This window comes from Sclerotinia sclerotiorum, genomic scaffold, assembly GCF_000146945.2.
Source record: "Sclerotinia sclerotiorum 1980 UF-70 scaffold_3 genomic scaffold, whole genome shotgun sequence".
Taxonomy (NCBI): domain Eukaryota; kingdom Fungi; phylum Ascomycota; class Leotiomycetes; order Helotiales; family Sclerotiniaceae; genus Sclerotinia; species Sclerotinia sclerotiorum.
In genome coordinates, this window is record NW_001820833.1 from 1,219,290 (window position 1) to 1,233,609 (window position 14,320).

The window sequence follows — 14,320 nt, forward strand, 5'->3', positions numbered from 1 at the left end:
TGATTATATAGACCTTCATGCCTATGGCTAGTCAGGACCGCTACGCGGTCCATAACGTGACTTTAATCACGTTACCTTGGTTTAGTCATGTGACGCGGCATAGAAGATAGCCGTTGTAACAAAAGGCAAAGCAATTCCTTACAATTCTCCCTACTCCACGGCATTAACGGCTTCATGGCTAAAATTTTGAAAATTCTGATCCATGTTTTGCACTGAGAATACACAACCATATAAATTCGTATCAAATGCTCAAACAAAAAGCTGGTAGAAATCAAGAGGAAGGTCCAGTCTTAGTTTCTGTGGCTAGCACTTGAAAGGTGCAGCAGCTCAGAAAAACTTATGCTTAGATCAAACTAGTTGCAGACCTAGAGTATGATAGATTTATAGCTGTGGAACTTCTAACCCGAAAAAGCAGAATTCAGGCGTTAAAGAATGAACTCAGCTCTGCAAGGGCTAGAGTTGTTTCTTATTTTGTTGTTGAATCAGCGGTGATGAGAGCGATTAGATGAGGTGTTGATGATAGAAACGTGAAAAAAGATGAGGCAATTGAATTAGCTTGATGACTCCAAAGTTAAAATTTAAAAGTATGTTTGAGCTTATTGTTATTGTGAACCTGAGATATTAATCGTCAAGAAGATTGCATTGAAGATATCCGGCGGGTAAATCCTTTGGAGAACGAAAGTACAATGGCAGAATTCATATCTAAATAATGGTTGGAGGATGCGAGAGCTGTTCGTACCGGCCAAAACAATTTTTAACACCCTATATATCATATATTTAGGTTTATATATGAATTTTTGTATTACGACATAACTCAGGAAATGAATGTCATGAAGTCACAAGTATATGATTTCTTGGACACAATGGCCATTATGTCACACTCAAAACCTGGCCTCGCAATCGTACAAAACAATTGGTGGTTTCACTAGTTGATAGAAGTTATTGCTCCAAAATCAGGTTTAAAATACCAAGGACAGACTGACTATATGAGGTATAGGACAAGAGAAATGAATTCTTGAGCCAACCTCACGAATTAGCCAGTGGGATGGAGTGTTTTGGTATATGGAATTTCTATATATCCAGACCGTGACGCGCCCACAATTGTATTTCAAGGATGCTAAATAGACCCCTCATAGTCCAGTTCCTAGTCCAGAACATTTCAGCCTTTGTAGTATGGCTAGTGCTAATAGCAAAAAGCAACAGAGATATAAGAAACTAGTATCTAGGTCATCTAACCAACGCATAAAGAACATATCAACGATGAAATACATCACAAGCGATCTCTTTGCCACGCTATTTAGTGATAATATGACCCAAGAAAATGGCCCGGAAAGAAGACAGAAAACTCCAGCACTCCACCAATCAGTCACTAAAAGGAAAGGGAATGTGGTGGAAAATGGCAAATTAATTCGATGGAAATGTCAAAACTTTGAGCGGATCTGCACAATATTGCATCACACTCCAGAAGAGCTGTGAATCTGTTAAGTCAGGCCTCATCTATAAAGCTGCAATCTATCTAACTCAAGGTTTCGAGACGTTTTGTTAAACGAGCTAGTAACAAGATCAAAAATCACTCTGCTCAACACCACATATCCACACCATTTCATGAGTAACACTCAGTCTATCCTATCAACTGCAATCAGTCATATATGAAGTGAGGCCACCATCATATCGGAGCTCACTGCTATTTGCCGCACTAGTCATCATCTGCACTACATAGCTTATCATCTACGAGAAAATGCTTAACCACACCTGACCCCAAACGTACTGATCCATTATTCCACCAACTCAGTCAGAGCCCAAACACGGACATCATCAGATAATCATCTATGCCTTGCGACATTTTCAAATGATATCAATTTCATTCCCTTGACGAAGCAAAATTCGACTTCGAATATCTATTTTTCAAAATTTCGCGACTCGAATTCTTTCCCTGTTATCTTTCATATCAAATTTGCCAGAGAAGATAGGTATCAAGGAGTAGAAAGTCGACGGACTCAAACCTACTATTTCAATGGGCGATAATAGGTCGGAGAAAGTGACAAAGTGGGATGAAAGAAGATGGAAACAGGTGGTAGATATTATTTGGGATTTGTGGAAGTATAGCCAGGTGGAATAGGCTTGTGATTGGAAGTTGAGAGTAAGGTATGTAAACTACCTATTGACTGAGATGATAGATATATGAATGAGAAGCGTCTTGTAGTTAAGAGTGAAATCTAATCTGAAATTCTTCAATCATTTTGATGACTTTATCATTCATATACATTTAATGAATAAAAGAATTTCAATGATAGAGACATTTAGCGCTGCTTGCTGCCAATTGCTTGATAAGATGTATATGAATTATCTATCAATTCTTTTTGGGATAGATAAATATACTCAGATGTCTACCTATTGTATGAACCCTGAAATCACGTTTGATTATAAAATATAATATTACTAGCTGAAGGGGAACAGATAAACACAAAAACTCCTACTTTTTAATATAAACACCAACAGATGAAGAATTGAACTTCCCTCTATTTTAGCATAATGACTTGCAAATATTCAGATGATAATGGATGGATATACTCGATGAAACCTAAACTTATGAATATTGCATATAAATCCAGTAGAGCCGCCACAAGTATCAGATATTTATACCAGTTTTCATTTAATAGCTATGATTAAGCTTCTAATCTTACCTTTCCATCACCGAAGCATTTGAAACCTGCCTTCGCGATCTCGATTTTCTCAAGTACCTGTCACGAGTCAAACAGTCCACACTTTTCCAAAATTACACACCTCTAGTTCATACCATCAGTAAGAGATCTGTTTAGTTCCTTTTAAGGCCAAGAGAAACATGTCTAACTCAAGACCCGCACATCTCTATCTTCTGGCCAACGAATACACAGCATGCCTTTCTCAGGGGGTGTTGACCTCCTGGGATCTTGGCAGCATATGCATATATAGTACATATGCATATAAGGAGCAAACAAAACTCAACTTTTAATTCATTCTTTCCTTTTTGGTATACTGTTTGTTTGCTTTCAATATTTTGATTTCAAAGCACTTTAATTCCGAAGGCCGAATACCCAACCTATTCCTTCATTTTTTGAATATATGCTCGCAGCTTAACTGCTTAGCTAGAGAATAAATCAATTCAATCTGATACTCTTTCTGGTCTTAAGAAACCCAACAGGGGGCTTCTTCAATATTATTCTTCTAGCTCTGCTGAAATCATCATAGGACTTCCATCCTTCACGCCTAGCTTGACAAGTGTATATGCAACATGTGTTTTTTCAAGCATCGAGAGAAGGAAAGCCGTTCTGAGAGTGTTTAGACTGCTTTAGGATGTCGAAAACAACTTTTATTCGCTCCAAGCTCTGCGTCAATGATGCATCATCCATCCGATACTGGTAAGCAGTAAAGATTCTTTGTAAAGCGGTCGAAGTTAGCATCCGAGAGAGCCATATTAGAGTCTTGTAAACATTGTAACGGCCTGTTAATTCAGTATCTAAATGAGTCAGGGCCCAGAAAGAATCATTTCCACCTATCTGGAATGTTTTTCTTTACCACAGTCTTGTCTCAGGCTACTGTGACAAGCTGATGATTCTTGGACAAAATCCATGAGGTTAAGATACTAACCTTGGAAACGAGATACCAGAAGTGTTTAGCAATTATATGCAAAAGGGAGTGCTCCTAATGCTGGACAAATAAAGAATGTGGAAGGTTTAGAAAAGTAGGAATCAAGCTTCCTCTTTGAAGTTGGGGTACTTTATATTAGTCCTTGGAGGTTGAATACAATCCTAAAGTAGTCATATTTTTCTCCGCTAGCAACGGGGGCCTGTTCAGTAGCATCGCAGATGAAAAGCAAATGACTAAAGGCTAAAGTCAGAGATACAACACTAGCCATATTGCACAGTTTTCTTGCCTGTTATATCTCACTCCTTCATCATCAAATCATCTTTGACATCTATATCGGTCAGATAATATTATATTAAAACTATATCCGAATCATACTATCACATGGAAATTTCGGCACCGACACTTGTACGAAAAGACACGCCCAGTAGACTAGTAACTTTACCAATCCAATTCCATACATTACGACCGTGAACAGCAAGTCTACCCCCTAACCACATATTCCAAAAATGCGTAGGTATCCAAAGCAATCTATCTGCAGACTCATCGATAGAAATGCGTAATTATTGATTAGCAGAATAGATGTACATACATACCTGCATAAAGCCTCCGATAGTCGGTAGATGAAATGTTTGACTTCAAAAAAGTAAATATTCCAAAAACAAAAAATCACATATCCAATTCCAGCAAATGATTGATTAGACGAGATCCATCATGCAACCCATCAACTCGTATTCGTATCATTTCGTTCCTCAACCAAACATATACGCAGTACATAACCGTGTAACCAACCTTACCCGAGTACACCCCACCAATCCCTCGAGCTCAATCCAATCCTACACATTACCAAAACTAACCACTCCTTGGATCACCCTCGCATATGCATAAAAATTTGCATCAGCCGTCATAGCCCATACATAGCTCATACAAATCCAACATTTAATATCTCTTTTCTTCCTGCTGCATGCAAATATTAGTACATAGTACGTACCAACAGTTGGATAGTAAACTCAATCTTTTTGATCACGCGAGCCAGGGGACTATGCATGAACATGATCTTACCTAACCTAGTACGTCGTACATATATACATATATTGATCCATCCAGTAAAGTACCACCACACACATTATTTAGGCAAAAATCATCTGTCCAGTTAGTTCTGCCGCGTATTCATGATTCTATTCTATTTAGTTGCTAAACAGATAGATGGTGGATTCGTCTTTTTTTTTCGCAAGAGATCGCGTCTAATCATTATGTAATCTTATATGAAACTGTTGGATCGTCCGTGTCAATTCCATGACGTGGAAATATAATATCAAGGTAAACTTTTATCTATTTTGGAGAGTAAAAGTTACCTACCTAGGGTAGTAAAGATATATCAATCACCACACACTCCATACCTATTTATTTATTTCAAATATATTTCCATATCTCTCTGATGGAACTATATAATATCACGGATAACGGCAAAAAAACGTGCTAACGTATCAACATGCCAAGATGCCAACGTGCTAATGTGTCAATCTACGTAAATAAACATTCGTCATTTTTAAGAAATGCTACCCACGGGATGGCTGACGCCATTTTCTTGAGAAAGTGTGAGTTTGTTGGCAGTGGCTTGATGCAGTTGAAAAATAAATGAAAAAATGAAAAAAAATGCCGAAGTGGCAGGGAAACTAAATGCTGGGGTGTTTGGATTGAGAGAAAAAGATCAGATGGTAAGATGATGTTAACGGTTAGATGTAAATCTTATTGGTTGCATTACTATATATGTATATAATTCATCCAAAGACATTCATGGTCAGTAATATAGTGTATTTACAATTCAAAATGCTATCTACAGATATAATATCGAAATGAAAATCTATTGAGCTCAAAGTTTCAGTGGCAGACTAACAATCCTCAAATAATCTACGCACATTTCCCAATCAAAATGTTAACTTCCCAGAATTCCTCATCCTCATCAACACCTTTTTGTTTCGCCGTCCTCACTTCTCTATCCCAATTTCTCCAAATTCTCTTCCGAGCTCGTTTCCATTCTCCGTCTCCCATGTCCTTTCCAATCACAAATTGTTGATACTCTCCAAACATGCATCGGAAGGTAAGTTCATCTAATCTCTCCAGAGATATGCCGGAGCGTTGTGAGAAAAAGGAGAAGAGATTGGAGAGGGAGAGAGCTTCCATATAATGGTAAGAGAAGGAAATACTCGTGTCAATGATGGAATTGGATCGTTGCAGATAGAAGTCGAGTTTCGGTCCGGATTCTTGTGGCGTTGTGGGTGTTTGTTGCGGGGTGGCTAGCGGATGAGTAGAAGGCGAGTATTGAGAAAGTGTATCAAGTCTGGGTGTGGAAATTGCCCCTGGTATCTGCTGTAGCGGACGAATCATCGCACCGGGGTAATATTGGGTCATGTTATCAACTGTAGGGTTTGAAATGACAGCCGCTGCCTGATGTCGTGGAGGCATACTTGCCATAGGATGGTTTCCCGGCGGGTATAGGGACATGGGATCTGATTTTGGGGTAGAAATCCCAGCCGGGGTTGGAGGTGTCGGAGGAAGACTAGGGTTGAGTATAGTAGACATGACTGACGCCGGTGGCGACCGAGTGGCGGGGATCTGAATTGTTGAAGGTTGCACTGGAGATGCGTTTACAACTTGATTTTTAGTAATAGGAGGCTGTCTGGGAGATAAATTGACCGGGTGCATGATGTTCTGAGGACTTGCATCTTTCAATCGATACTTTGTCCAATCATGAGGTTGTTGCCCATTGTATATTTTTTGTTGTGCCTGCATCGTGAATGCTTGAGGCTCAACCGGTTGCTGCGGCCGCTTATCGTACTGATAATGTGGGGCTGCGTGATCCTGTCGCTCATTATACTCTGCACCGTTGGCAGCTGGAGCTAAAGATGCCTGTTTAGTTGCAGATGTGGCAGTATATTGGTTCTGCGGAGATGACCCTTGGATGGGGGAGAACTGTGTAGGTGATCGATTCGTAAATTGACTTTGCGGCACTGAGTTTTGGATGATTGCGGATTGCACGACTGATTGACTGGGAGACTGGTGTTGAAAATTGTAAGTTTTTGCACTGGAAGGTCGCCCAATTTTATCGCTGGTGTATTGGGCTTTTAATGGTGGGTTAGGATGACCAGAAACTTGGCTTGAAGACTGATAAAACTGATTTTTCGGGGATGGAGTATTTCCATATGACGAGGGGGCTAGAGCTTGATTCGAAAATTGGCTAAGAGGAGTTGAAGTCCTTGTGCCAGACCGTGGCTGCAAAATCTGAACTGCTGAATTCGATTGCTGGATTGGCGATGGCTGCGTTGCATATTGCTTACCAGAGTAGCTTTGTGGCGGCGAACCTTGTATATCGGATGGTTGCGAAGAATGACTGACACGCAGACTTTCTGGAGTTTGGTGCAATATCTTGGAGGATTCAACACCTGTAGAATGCGGAAGTTCCGTAACTGAAGATGCCACTTTTCTCGTGTCAGGTTGGTAGTCTTGATTCCCTGCTTGAACTTGCGGCACAGTTTGTACTGTTGACACAGGTGTAGTATTACCCAACGAGCCATCATGTAGCACATTACGGGCAGGCTGAGGGGCATGTCTCGAAGTTGGTTGTGATATTTTCTCAATGCCGTAGTTTGCTGCAAGAGAATTCCACCATGGATCCTGTGACCGATATGATTCTGGGGAAGAAGGGTTGTTTTGAGTTTCGTTGTGAATTTTGGTCCTTTGTATCTCTTGGTTTGCATATTGATTGGCAAGCGTTGGGTAAGCTGGGTTTGAATGCTGTACGTGATTGTTTGCGCGATTCTGTGTTCTCTGTGGCTCTGGGAGATTTTGTGGTATGATAGAGTTAGTCACTGTAGTACTTGTGGGAATTTCATGCCCCGTTCCGTTAGCCACAAGTGCCTCCTGCCCTGTTCCTGCCCCTAAATGCGCTTGTTGGGAACGACCAACATGTGCAGAATTTGACAATTGACCGCGACTCTCTGCGATAAAACTGCGTTTCGCATTGGCATTAGACGGCGTCTGTTTCAGAGTGGTGCCCATTCCAGGATTAATTTTGGACTGTTCGCTAGCCTTGGGATGGCTGTGACCTTGCTGTAAGCTACTTGTTGAATTTATTTTATTTTCTTCTCTAACGTTAGGCGAGCTTTGGTTTGGTTGCATGCCATACTCAGCATTGGCTTGCTCCGTTCGTGCAATAGGATTTTCTGGGGGTGAAGGCCGTATCTGCGACATGCTAGAATTTTGGTGAGATTGTGCTGGGGAAGCTAAGGAAGTCTTGATCTTGCCCCAATCTTGAGAAGATTGACCACCAAGTGAGTGCATCTTATTCTGTGAGGAGATGTAATTCAATATCTTTAGTTCTTGTTTGGCATCGTAGTACATAGTGTTACGATCCACGTTCTCGGTGTGATTGATTGGCTGTTGATTCAATGCGGGGGAAGGCATATTTGTCGTCTTGGAAGCGGGTTGCCGGGGAGCTCCTGAGTTCATCCCCATCTTCTCATCCATACTTCGTAAATGATTGATGAGCTCTGGATGCGGTGGCCTAGGGGATTGCCCCAGGTCATGAATAGTCTGCCGTGGCGACTCTGTATAGTTCGCCGGATGTGGCGCATCTTGGTCTACGTGGGTCGGTTGAGCTTGTGAGTATTTAACAGTAGCAAATTTCGGACTCTGCTTTTCAGGTAGCCCAGACTTCTTTCTTGACTTTGTTTTCCGAGGTTTTGTGCTTGTTCGTTCTAGTGGCCTTTTTCGGGAAGTTTCATGCATCCAAACGCCGCTGCTTGATGCTATCGGTTTATTGATAAAGGCCATCGGGTACACTCCGTTCTGCTTGTTCGTGGAGTATGAATATAGATGGCCATCTCGGGACCAGGATGATCTCGATAATGCAACCGGGAGGGCACTTTCACATGCAATATTTTGAGCGGGTACCGTTTCGTTATCCGCGTAATATTGATTTTTCTCCCTCCTCTCACTTTGACTTGGCACTTCTTGTGATGAAATAGGTGGGTGATATGTACTCGTTGCAGAATTCTGGGTTGCGGGGATAAGAGAAGGTTGCGGCGGTTCGGTCGCCAAACTGGGTGAGTAGTTTGAGGGAGAAGGATTGGATCCATTTGCTGGACGATTTATAGGTTGGAAAGTGGCAATCAATGGATCGCGAACCGCTACTTGAGAGGTTTGAGCAGGCTTCTGCGATACCATTCGCGGTGATTGAGGTGGCTTGTGAAATTCTCCAATGATTGAGGCAGATTGTTGAGCAGTAGGCGACCCGCCATTCTGTGATGACAATGGAATGGATGGCAGTGGGGTTCTTGCGCTTTTTTCGAGTAATTTCCGTGATGTTTCTGGGACATCTAAAGAGGGAAGCTTAATGGGGTCGATTGATTGAGGATGGACAGTTTCAGGGCTGCGCGCTGAATACTTTGATTCTTCAACGACGGGTTGGCAAACTGCAGTCTGACTAATTATGGATATCTCGTCCTTACTCAAGTGTCTGTTGTATGGATCCTTATTCAAATTAGACTCAGCCGAAGGTGTGGTTCGTGGCAACACAGAGTTTTGTATGGCCTTGACTGAATTGAAATTGGTACCCAGTTCACGTGTATGGACCTCTGTAACTGATGTTGGGGAGACACTGGAGATACTGGGCGGACGATTGGTATCCATGGGCCGTGGGCCATTCGATGAAAAGATATGGTTCAAAAATTCAAGGTCATGAAAAGGACCATATTTTTTTGGGTTGCCTGATGAAATTTTTGTCCACGGCACGGTGGAGGTAAGCGCATTATTACTTTGATTTTCTGTAGGAGTTTGATGTGGTGAAGTGACGCCTCTCATGGGCTCATTAATTTGGCTCGCTATCTGCGTTGGACTTGCCGGTTTCACCAACTCGTGCTTAGAAGAATTTTCATGTGCATCAAGGTCCATAGGCTGGGTGCTTGCTTCGACAGTATCTTCCGGTGTTCCATTTATGGTAGGTACCGAAGAGGCAATTGCAGTCTGCGGAAGCTGACTCTGAGGCTCGGTTTGTGGTGATTCCTGGACACTACTAGTCACTTCTTTGTGAGCGTCTATCACCTTTTCGACTTCACATCCAACTGTGATGATCTCTAACGATTGCTTTGGGATGACGGTGACATCTGATACCCGAGGCTCTTGTGCGAGACCATCACAATCCTCCGATATCTTGTTCGACTGGTGCGCAAGAATTAGTGCTGCTTCAGAAACTTTGGCTCCACTTTTTGGAGACATAGTTTCAGACGCCAGCGTTTTATCTGGATTTGGAGATAAGGATTTTGCCATTTTTTCTCGAGTAGGTGGTAATGCTTTTGTTCTTGCGCCAAATTTTTCATTATCTGATATTTCGATCACTGTCGCGCCGAACTGTAAAACCTCTATGGTAGATTCCTCTTCCATGTCAACGATTGCATCGCATTTGGAAGCCGTAGCTTTGTTGGGTGGAGGGATCTCAACCGATATCTTTGAAGTTCGCATTGTAGTCTAAAAGTAATCAGTGATGTGAACAGAAATGGATTGTATGATATGGTAGATCGTACTTCAGACTCTTCCTGTGTCTCACAGTTTTCAAATACTTCTTCTTCACTATCTTCGTCGTCTACTGCGTCCCGAGGTGACTCCGCCGCGGTCACGGGATCGTCGCTAGAACTTTTTCTGGACAACAAATTTGGGAAGGTCATATCAGCAGGAGGGGGAATAGTCTTGCGTCTCCAGGCATGTTCACTCCAAGGTTTCCTCTTTGGTCGATTAACATCCAGCGCATTGTCTTCAGCTTTCTTTGAAAGTTTCCGTCGCTTCCGTGGGCTCTCTTTCGGCACTTCTTTTTCGACACTCCGGCGTCGATTGCTAATGCGAGGAGTCGGTGTTTCATACTTAAGAGTTGTCCATATTGCGCGAAATCTTGCCGTCATCTGGAGGGCACCGTCGGTTTGCAATTCAATGAACTGATGATTGACGAATGTCTCTGTGAAGAACTTTACTCTATCAACGATTCGCTTCCCGAATTCTCGGATTTGTGTACTGTCAAGTTCTGTACTTGCGCCCTTATCGTTTCTCAAGTGATCCACAAGACTTTGAATTCCCTCATCTGCCCCGTCCTCCAAATCTGTAGTATAATAGAATACCCATCGATGCATAAAATACTGGATTTCCTTATCAACTGCCGCAGGCCACTTTACAATCTCCTACGCTAAAGTTAACATCCATGGGAAAGTATTTAATTGAGGGCACAACCTGTGATAACCAGTTCTTTCCTAATCGTACAGGGGGGTCTGGAAGGCTCTTGGGATTAAGGCTTTCTGCCCATGGCATAGCCACGTTACGATCAAACCTTTTTGGTGGATCTAACCAAGGGGTAAGACATAATTCCGGTTTAATGGTCATTAAAGATGAACTATAAGTGAATTGTGGCTCTTCGTCTTCTAAGTACGTTTCCTATACATACGGTCAGTGTACAATAATACACGATAAATTGTTACAGAAAGAAATACCTCAGGTGTACTCGAGGTCGGGGGCTTATTGCTAATATGTTCATTGTTAATATTTGATGATGCAGAGGTAGCATCGTGCTTTTGGCTCCTCCGTTTCGCATGCTGCACGTTTGTGGCGTTAGCTCCCACACGGGAAATTAACACGCTCGCAAATCATGAAATAAGGCGACACCCATCTATCAGACGTGCCACATTTTAAAAGAAATTCTATTAGACAAGAGTAGTACACACCAGTTTGCTATAGTTGGATCGTGCGTGGATGAGAAAAAGGTCGGCTACATGATCGATGATACTAAATCAGAATGCTCAGAATACGGCGGTATAAACAAAAAAGGAAGGAGAATTCACTAACGTCTCTTTATCATGGGCATCTTCGTAGACCAGGCTTCCATCTGGTAGAGACGGCCAAAGTTTCTCTCCTCTGCCTTCTTCCTCGAGAAAATTTAGCGCACAAAGCCGAACTCCAATGGACTCGGCTTTTCTACCGTAAACCTTGTTTCCACGGGCTTCATAGTCGGCCAGGAACGCCGAAGTGGTTCTTAACAGAATTCGAGAATTTTTGATCTGGTTGTCCTTTTCATACCCAAGAATAGAACATATGTCGTCTCTTTTCCCCATCGTTGCCGGTGGTGATGGGGTCATCAGATGGTAGAATGTTATTCACGAGTAAGAAATAACGCTCGGTGACATGGCATGGAGTTTATTTAAAAAGCCAGAAATAGAGACTATTGTGCGAGTGCAGTGTACGAGTATTTGTTATTGCTCGGATTCAATGGTGTGGCTCCAAGGTGGGGCATAAAACTCCCATAATATGCAGCAGGGATATCTGCAAAAGAATTCCGGGCAACTGCAGGAAAGGAAACTGCGGAAAGGTAGAAGTAGAGAAGAAATGAAGAGTCTGACTGGCTCAAATAAAATGAGTACAACTTGAGAACATTGTGCATAATTAAGTGCACAGTGCAGATGAGGTAGCATGATAAACGTCTACTCATCCCCCGGGCATAATGTTCCGGTGACCGAAATCTCAGTTTGATCTTATTCTTCATTTCCGCAGTTGGACAATTGTCCGGTGGTTTGAGTAGACTGATGGAATATGAGTGGTCGGTTATGTACGAGCCACACTACTGACTCTTAAGCTTGAGAAATCGACATGGGAAATTTTTCTTTCTAAAATATGCACCTGTGCAGGTGTGCAGACTAAAAAGCCACTACTTCTCAAAATGACAACTTATCGCGATAAAAACAGTCCCCACTCACGGATCCACATGAAAAAAGGATAAATAGGAAAATTGTAAGTTCACCCAGATATCATTGGATGGTGCCGTCGCCTATAATGAGGAAGGTGTGATTTCATCTAGGGATGGCTAGGTAGTTTGGAGTTATGCTGACATGCTGGCATGCAGAAGGTCTGCAAGCCGAGCTTCCTGGGGTACTTAGCCCGAAGTCCAAACACCGTTCGGAAAGAGGCTCGGAACAGACACATGTGTGATAAATCGGTATGTAAATTCATTCATCCTTTCCGTAATTAACTAACTGACTGACTGACTGACTGCACTTGCAAGAATCCTTCATTCATTACTTCTCAGGTCCCTAAAGTGCTAAACTTTATTGTTCATTGTTGGCTCCCAACATGGATACATGCTTACTTGTATTGGTGGTACTGTATCTTGTTGGATTTTTGGATATTTTTTTGGATTCGTTGGATTCATTCGGCAGCCCCCACATGGGCAAAACTCCACTGAGAAAACCCGGATCTGATGGCGTGCATAATGAGCTAACCTCAGATTCAGAGCTTGCTTACCCCATGGAATTTATTTGTCCAAAGATGTTAGTAATAAAGAGGTCCCCATTTAAACCAGGTATTCTTTGAATTTCTTTCATGATTCAAGCTCTTGAATCCATTTTGATTGTACATAGTGGTTTGGACGTAAATGAGTGAGCTAAAAAGAATAACCCATAGTAGTAGTTGAATTTCATTGGCGCGGATGCCAATTTTGCCAGTCCACTGATGCCAATTCCAGAGTCGCGAAACTGCCTAGATGTTCTCAGTCAGATGAACTATAAGAGTGGTGGAGGAACATAAGAAATGCACAACGAGGAAGATACCTACTTCCATACCTACCTTCAAACTTGTAGGTATCACTTGTCAGGAAACAAATACGACACAGGTCATAAATAAATCAACACCACCAAAGCTAGAAGATTGGATGAGAGTTCTTGGGGATTTCTGTTTCGGCTACCAACCGCTCGTGCATGCCATGCTGAAGCTTTTGCAAAGCACGACTGATATCGTCGTACGAGTCGAAGGGCGATGAGCTCGCTGGTTGAAGGGTGGAGGGCTGTCCTAGAGGCTTTGATCAGTATATATGTACAAATGAAATAAAGCAAACAACCTCCAATCGAATGAAATTTCCAAATACTCACAAGCGGGTACGTGCTGCCGTGAGGAGTATTTAGGTTCCATATTGCATGTTCTCGGGCTCCTAGGCTCTAGGTTCTCAGCCGTGTATCGTATATCTATCGACGAGTTTCCACATCGACAGTCAAGATTTGACTTTGATTTTGATTCAAGAAGAAATACTCAGAATTATCATCTCATCACATCACTTTCTCTCAAAGCACGTGGTAACCCTAAGGTTAACATGAAACTACTAGGTAGGTAGGTTGGGGCTCGTGCGTGCTTTTTTCCTTCTCGGAAAGAAGTGAGGTTAAGACACCCAAATTCCCCAAGGTTTTTTCCACACATTTTCTTACCAAATATTTCCATATACCCAATTCAAAGCCTCATATGAGGAAAAAATATTGGAGGCTTTTTGAATGATGGGAACCTCGTGATCGTTGTCCAACTTGAGCAGAAATTTGTCAACCTCAAAACTTGGGAGACGACATGTATACTTTTTTACGCATTCGAAATTCGTTGACGACTTCTTCATCTTCAAAAATAACCACCGCATTTGGTATTGTCTTCCAGTCATCCAAATTCATAATTTCTATAAATTGCGAATCTCGACACTCGCAACACTGAGCACAGTAACAATACAAGCCGACCCGGGATTTGCCACTTTATTCATCATGTTCCGAAATCAGCAGCGTATCGAAGGAATCCAAGTGGTCAAATGATTCTTCCTCAAAATTCTAATTGTAAGGAGAGTGTTCTTACTGCA

General features: G+C 42.1%; 5 protein-coding genes across 5 annotated transcripts; 1 reads left to right on the plus strand and 4 right to left on the minus strand.

The window, feature by feature from the left end:
• Positions 1-863: 863 nt before the first annotated feature.
• SS1G_02562 (predicted protein) lies at positions 864-1,476 on the plus strand (the record flags this gene model as incomplete). Its single annotated transcript, XM_001596292.1, has 2 exons — positions 864-916; positions 1,137-1,476. 2 exons carry the CDS (start codon positions 864-866, stop codon positions 1,474-1,476), a joined length of 393 nt encoding a protein of 130 aa, XP_001596342.1.
• Positions 1,477-3,923: 2,447 nt separating this feature from the next.
• On the minus strand, positions 3,924-5,208 carry SS1G_02563 (predicted protein; the record flags this gene model as incomplete). Its single annotated transcript, XM_001596293.1, has 4 exons — positions 3,924-3,955; positions 4,221-4,260; positions 4,482-4,584; positions 5,192-5,208. 4 exons carry the CDS (start codon positions 5,206-5,208, stop codon positions 3,924-3,926), a joined length of 192 nt encoding a protein of 63 aa, XP_001596343.1.
• A 327-nt stretch (positions 5,209-5,535) lies between these two features.
• SS1G_02564 (predicted protein) lies at positions 5,536-11,774 on the minus strand (the record flags this gene model as incomplete). The annotated part of the gene is made up of 6 exons (XM_001596294.1): positions 5,536-6,746; positions 6,963-10,149; positions 10,206-10,850; positions 10,930-11,100; positions 11,157-11,187; positions 11,509-11,774. The coding sequence occupies 6 exons, from the start codon at positions 11,772-11,774 to the stop codon at positions 5,536-5,538; spliced, it is 5,511 nt and encodes a 1,836-aa protein (XP_001596344.1).
• Positions 11,775-11,881: 107 nt separating this feature from the next.
• On the minus strand, positions 11,882-12,639 carry SS1G_02565 (predicted protein; the record flags this gene model as incomplete). Its single annotated transcript, XM_001596295.1, has 2 exons — positions 11,882-12,239; positions 12,590-12,639. 2 exons carry the CDS (start codon positions 12,637-12,639, stop codon positions 11,882-11,884), a joined length of 408 nt encoding a protein of 135 aa, XP_001596345.1.
• A 345-nt stretch (positions 12,640-12,984) lies between these two features.
• SS1G_02566 (predicted protein) lies at positions 12,985-14,110 on the minus strand (the record flags this gene model as incomplete). Its single annotated transcript, XM_001596296.1, has 3 exons — positions 12,985-13,191; positions 13,455-13,500; positions 13,911-14,110. The coding sequence occupies 3 exons, from the start codon at positions 14,108-14,110 to the stop codon at positions 12,985-12,987; spliced, it is 453 nt and encodes a 150-aa protein (XP_001596346.1).
• Positions 14,111-14,320: the final 210 nt, after the last annotated feature.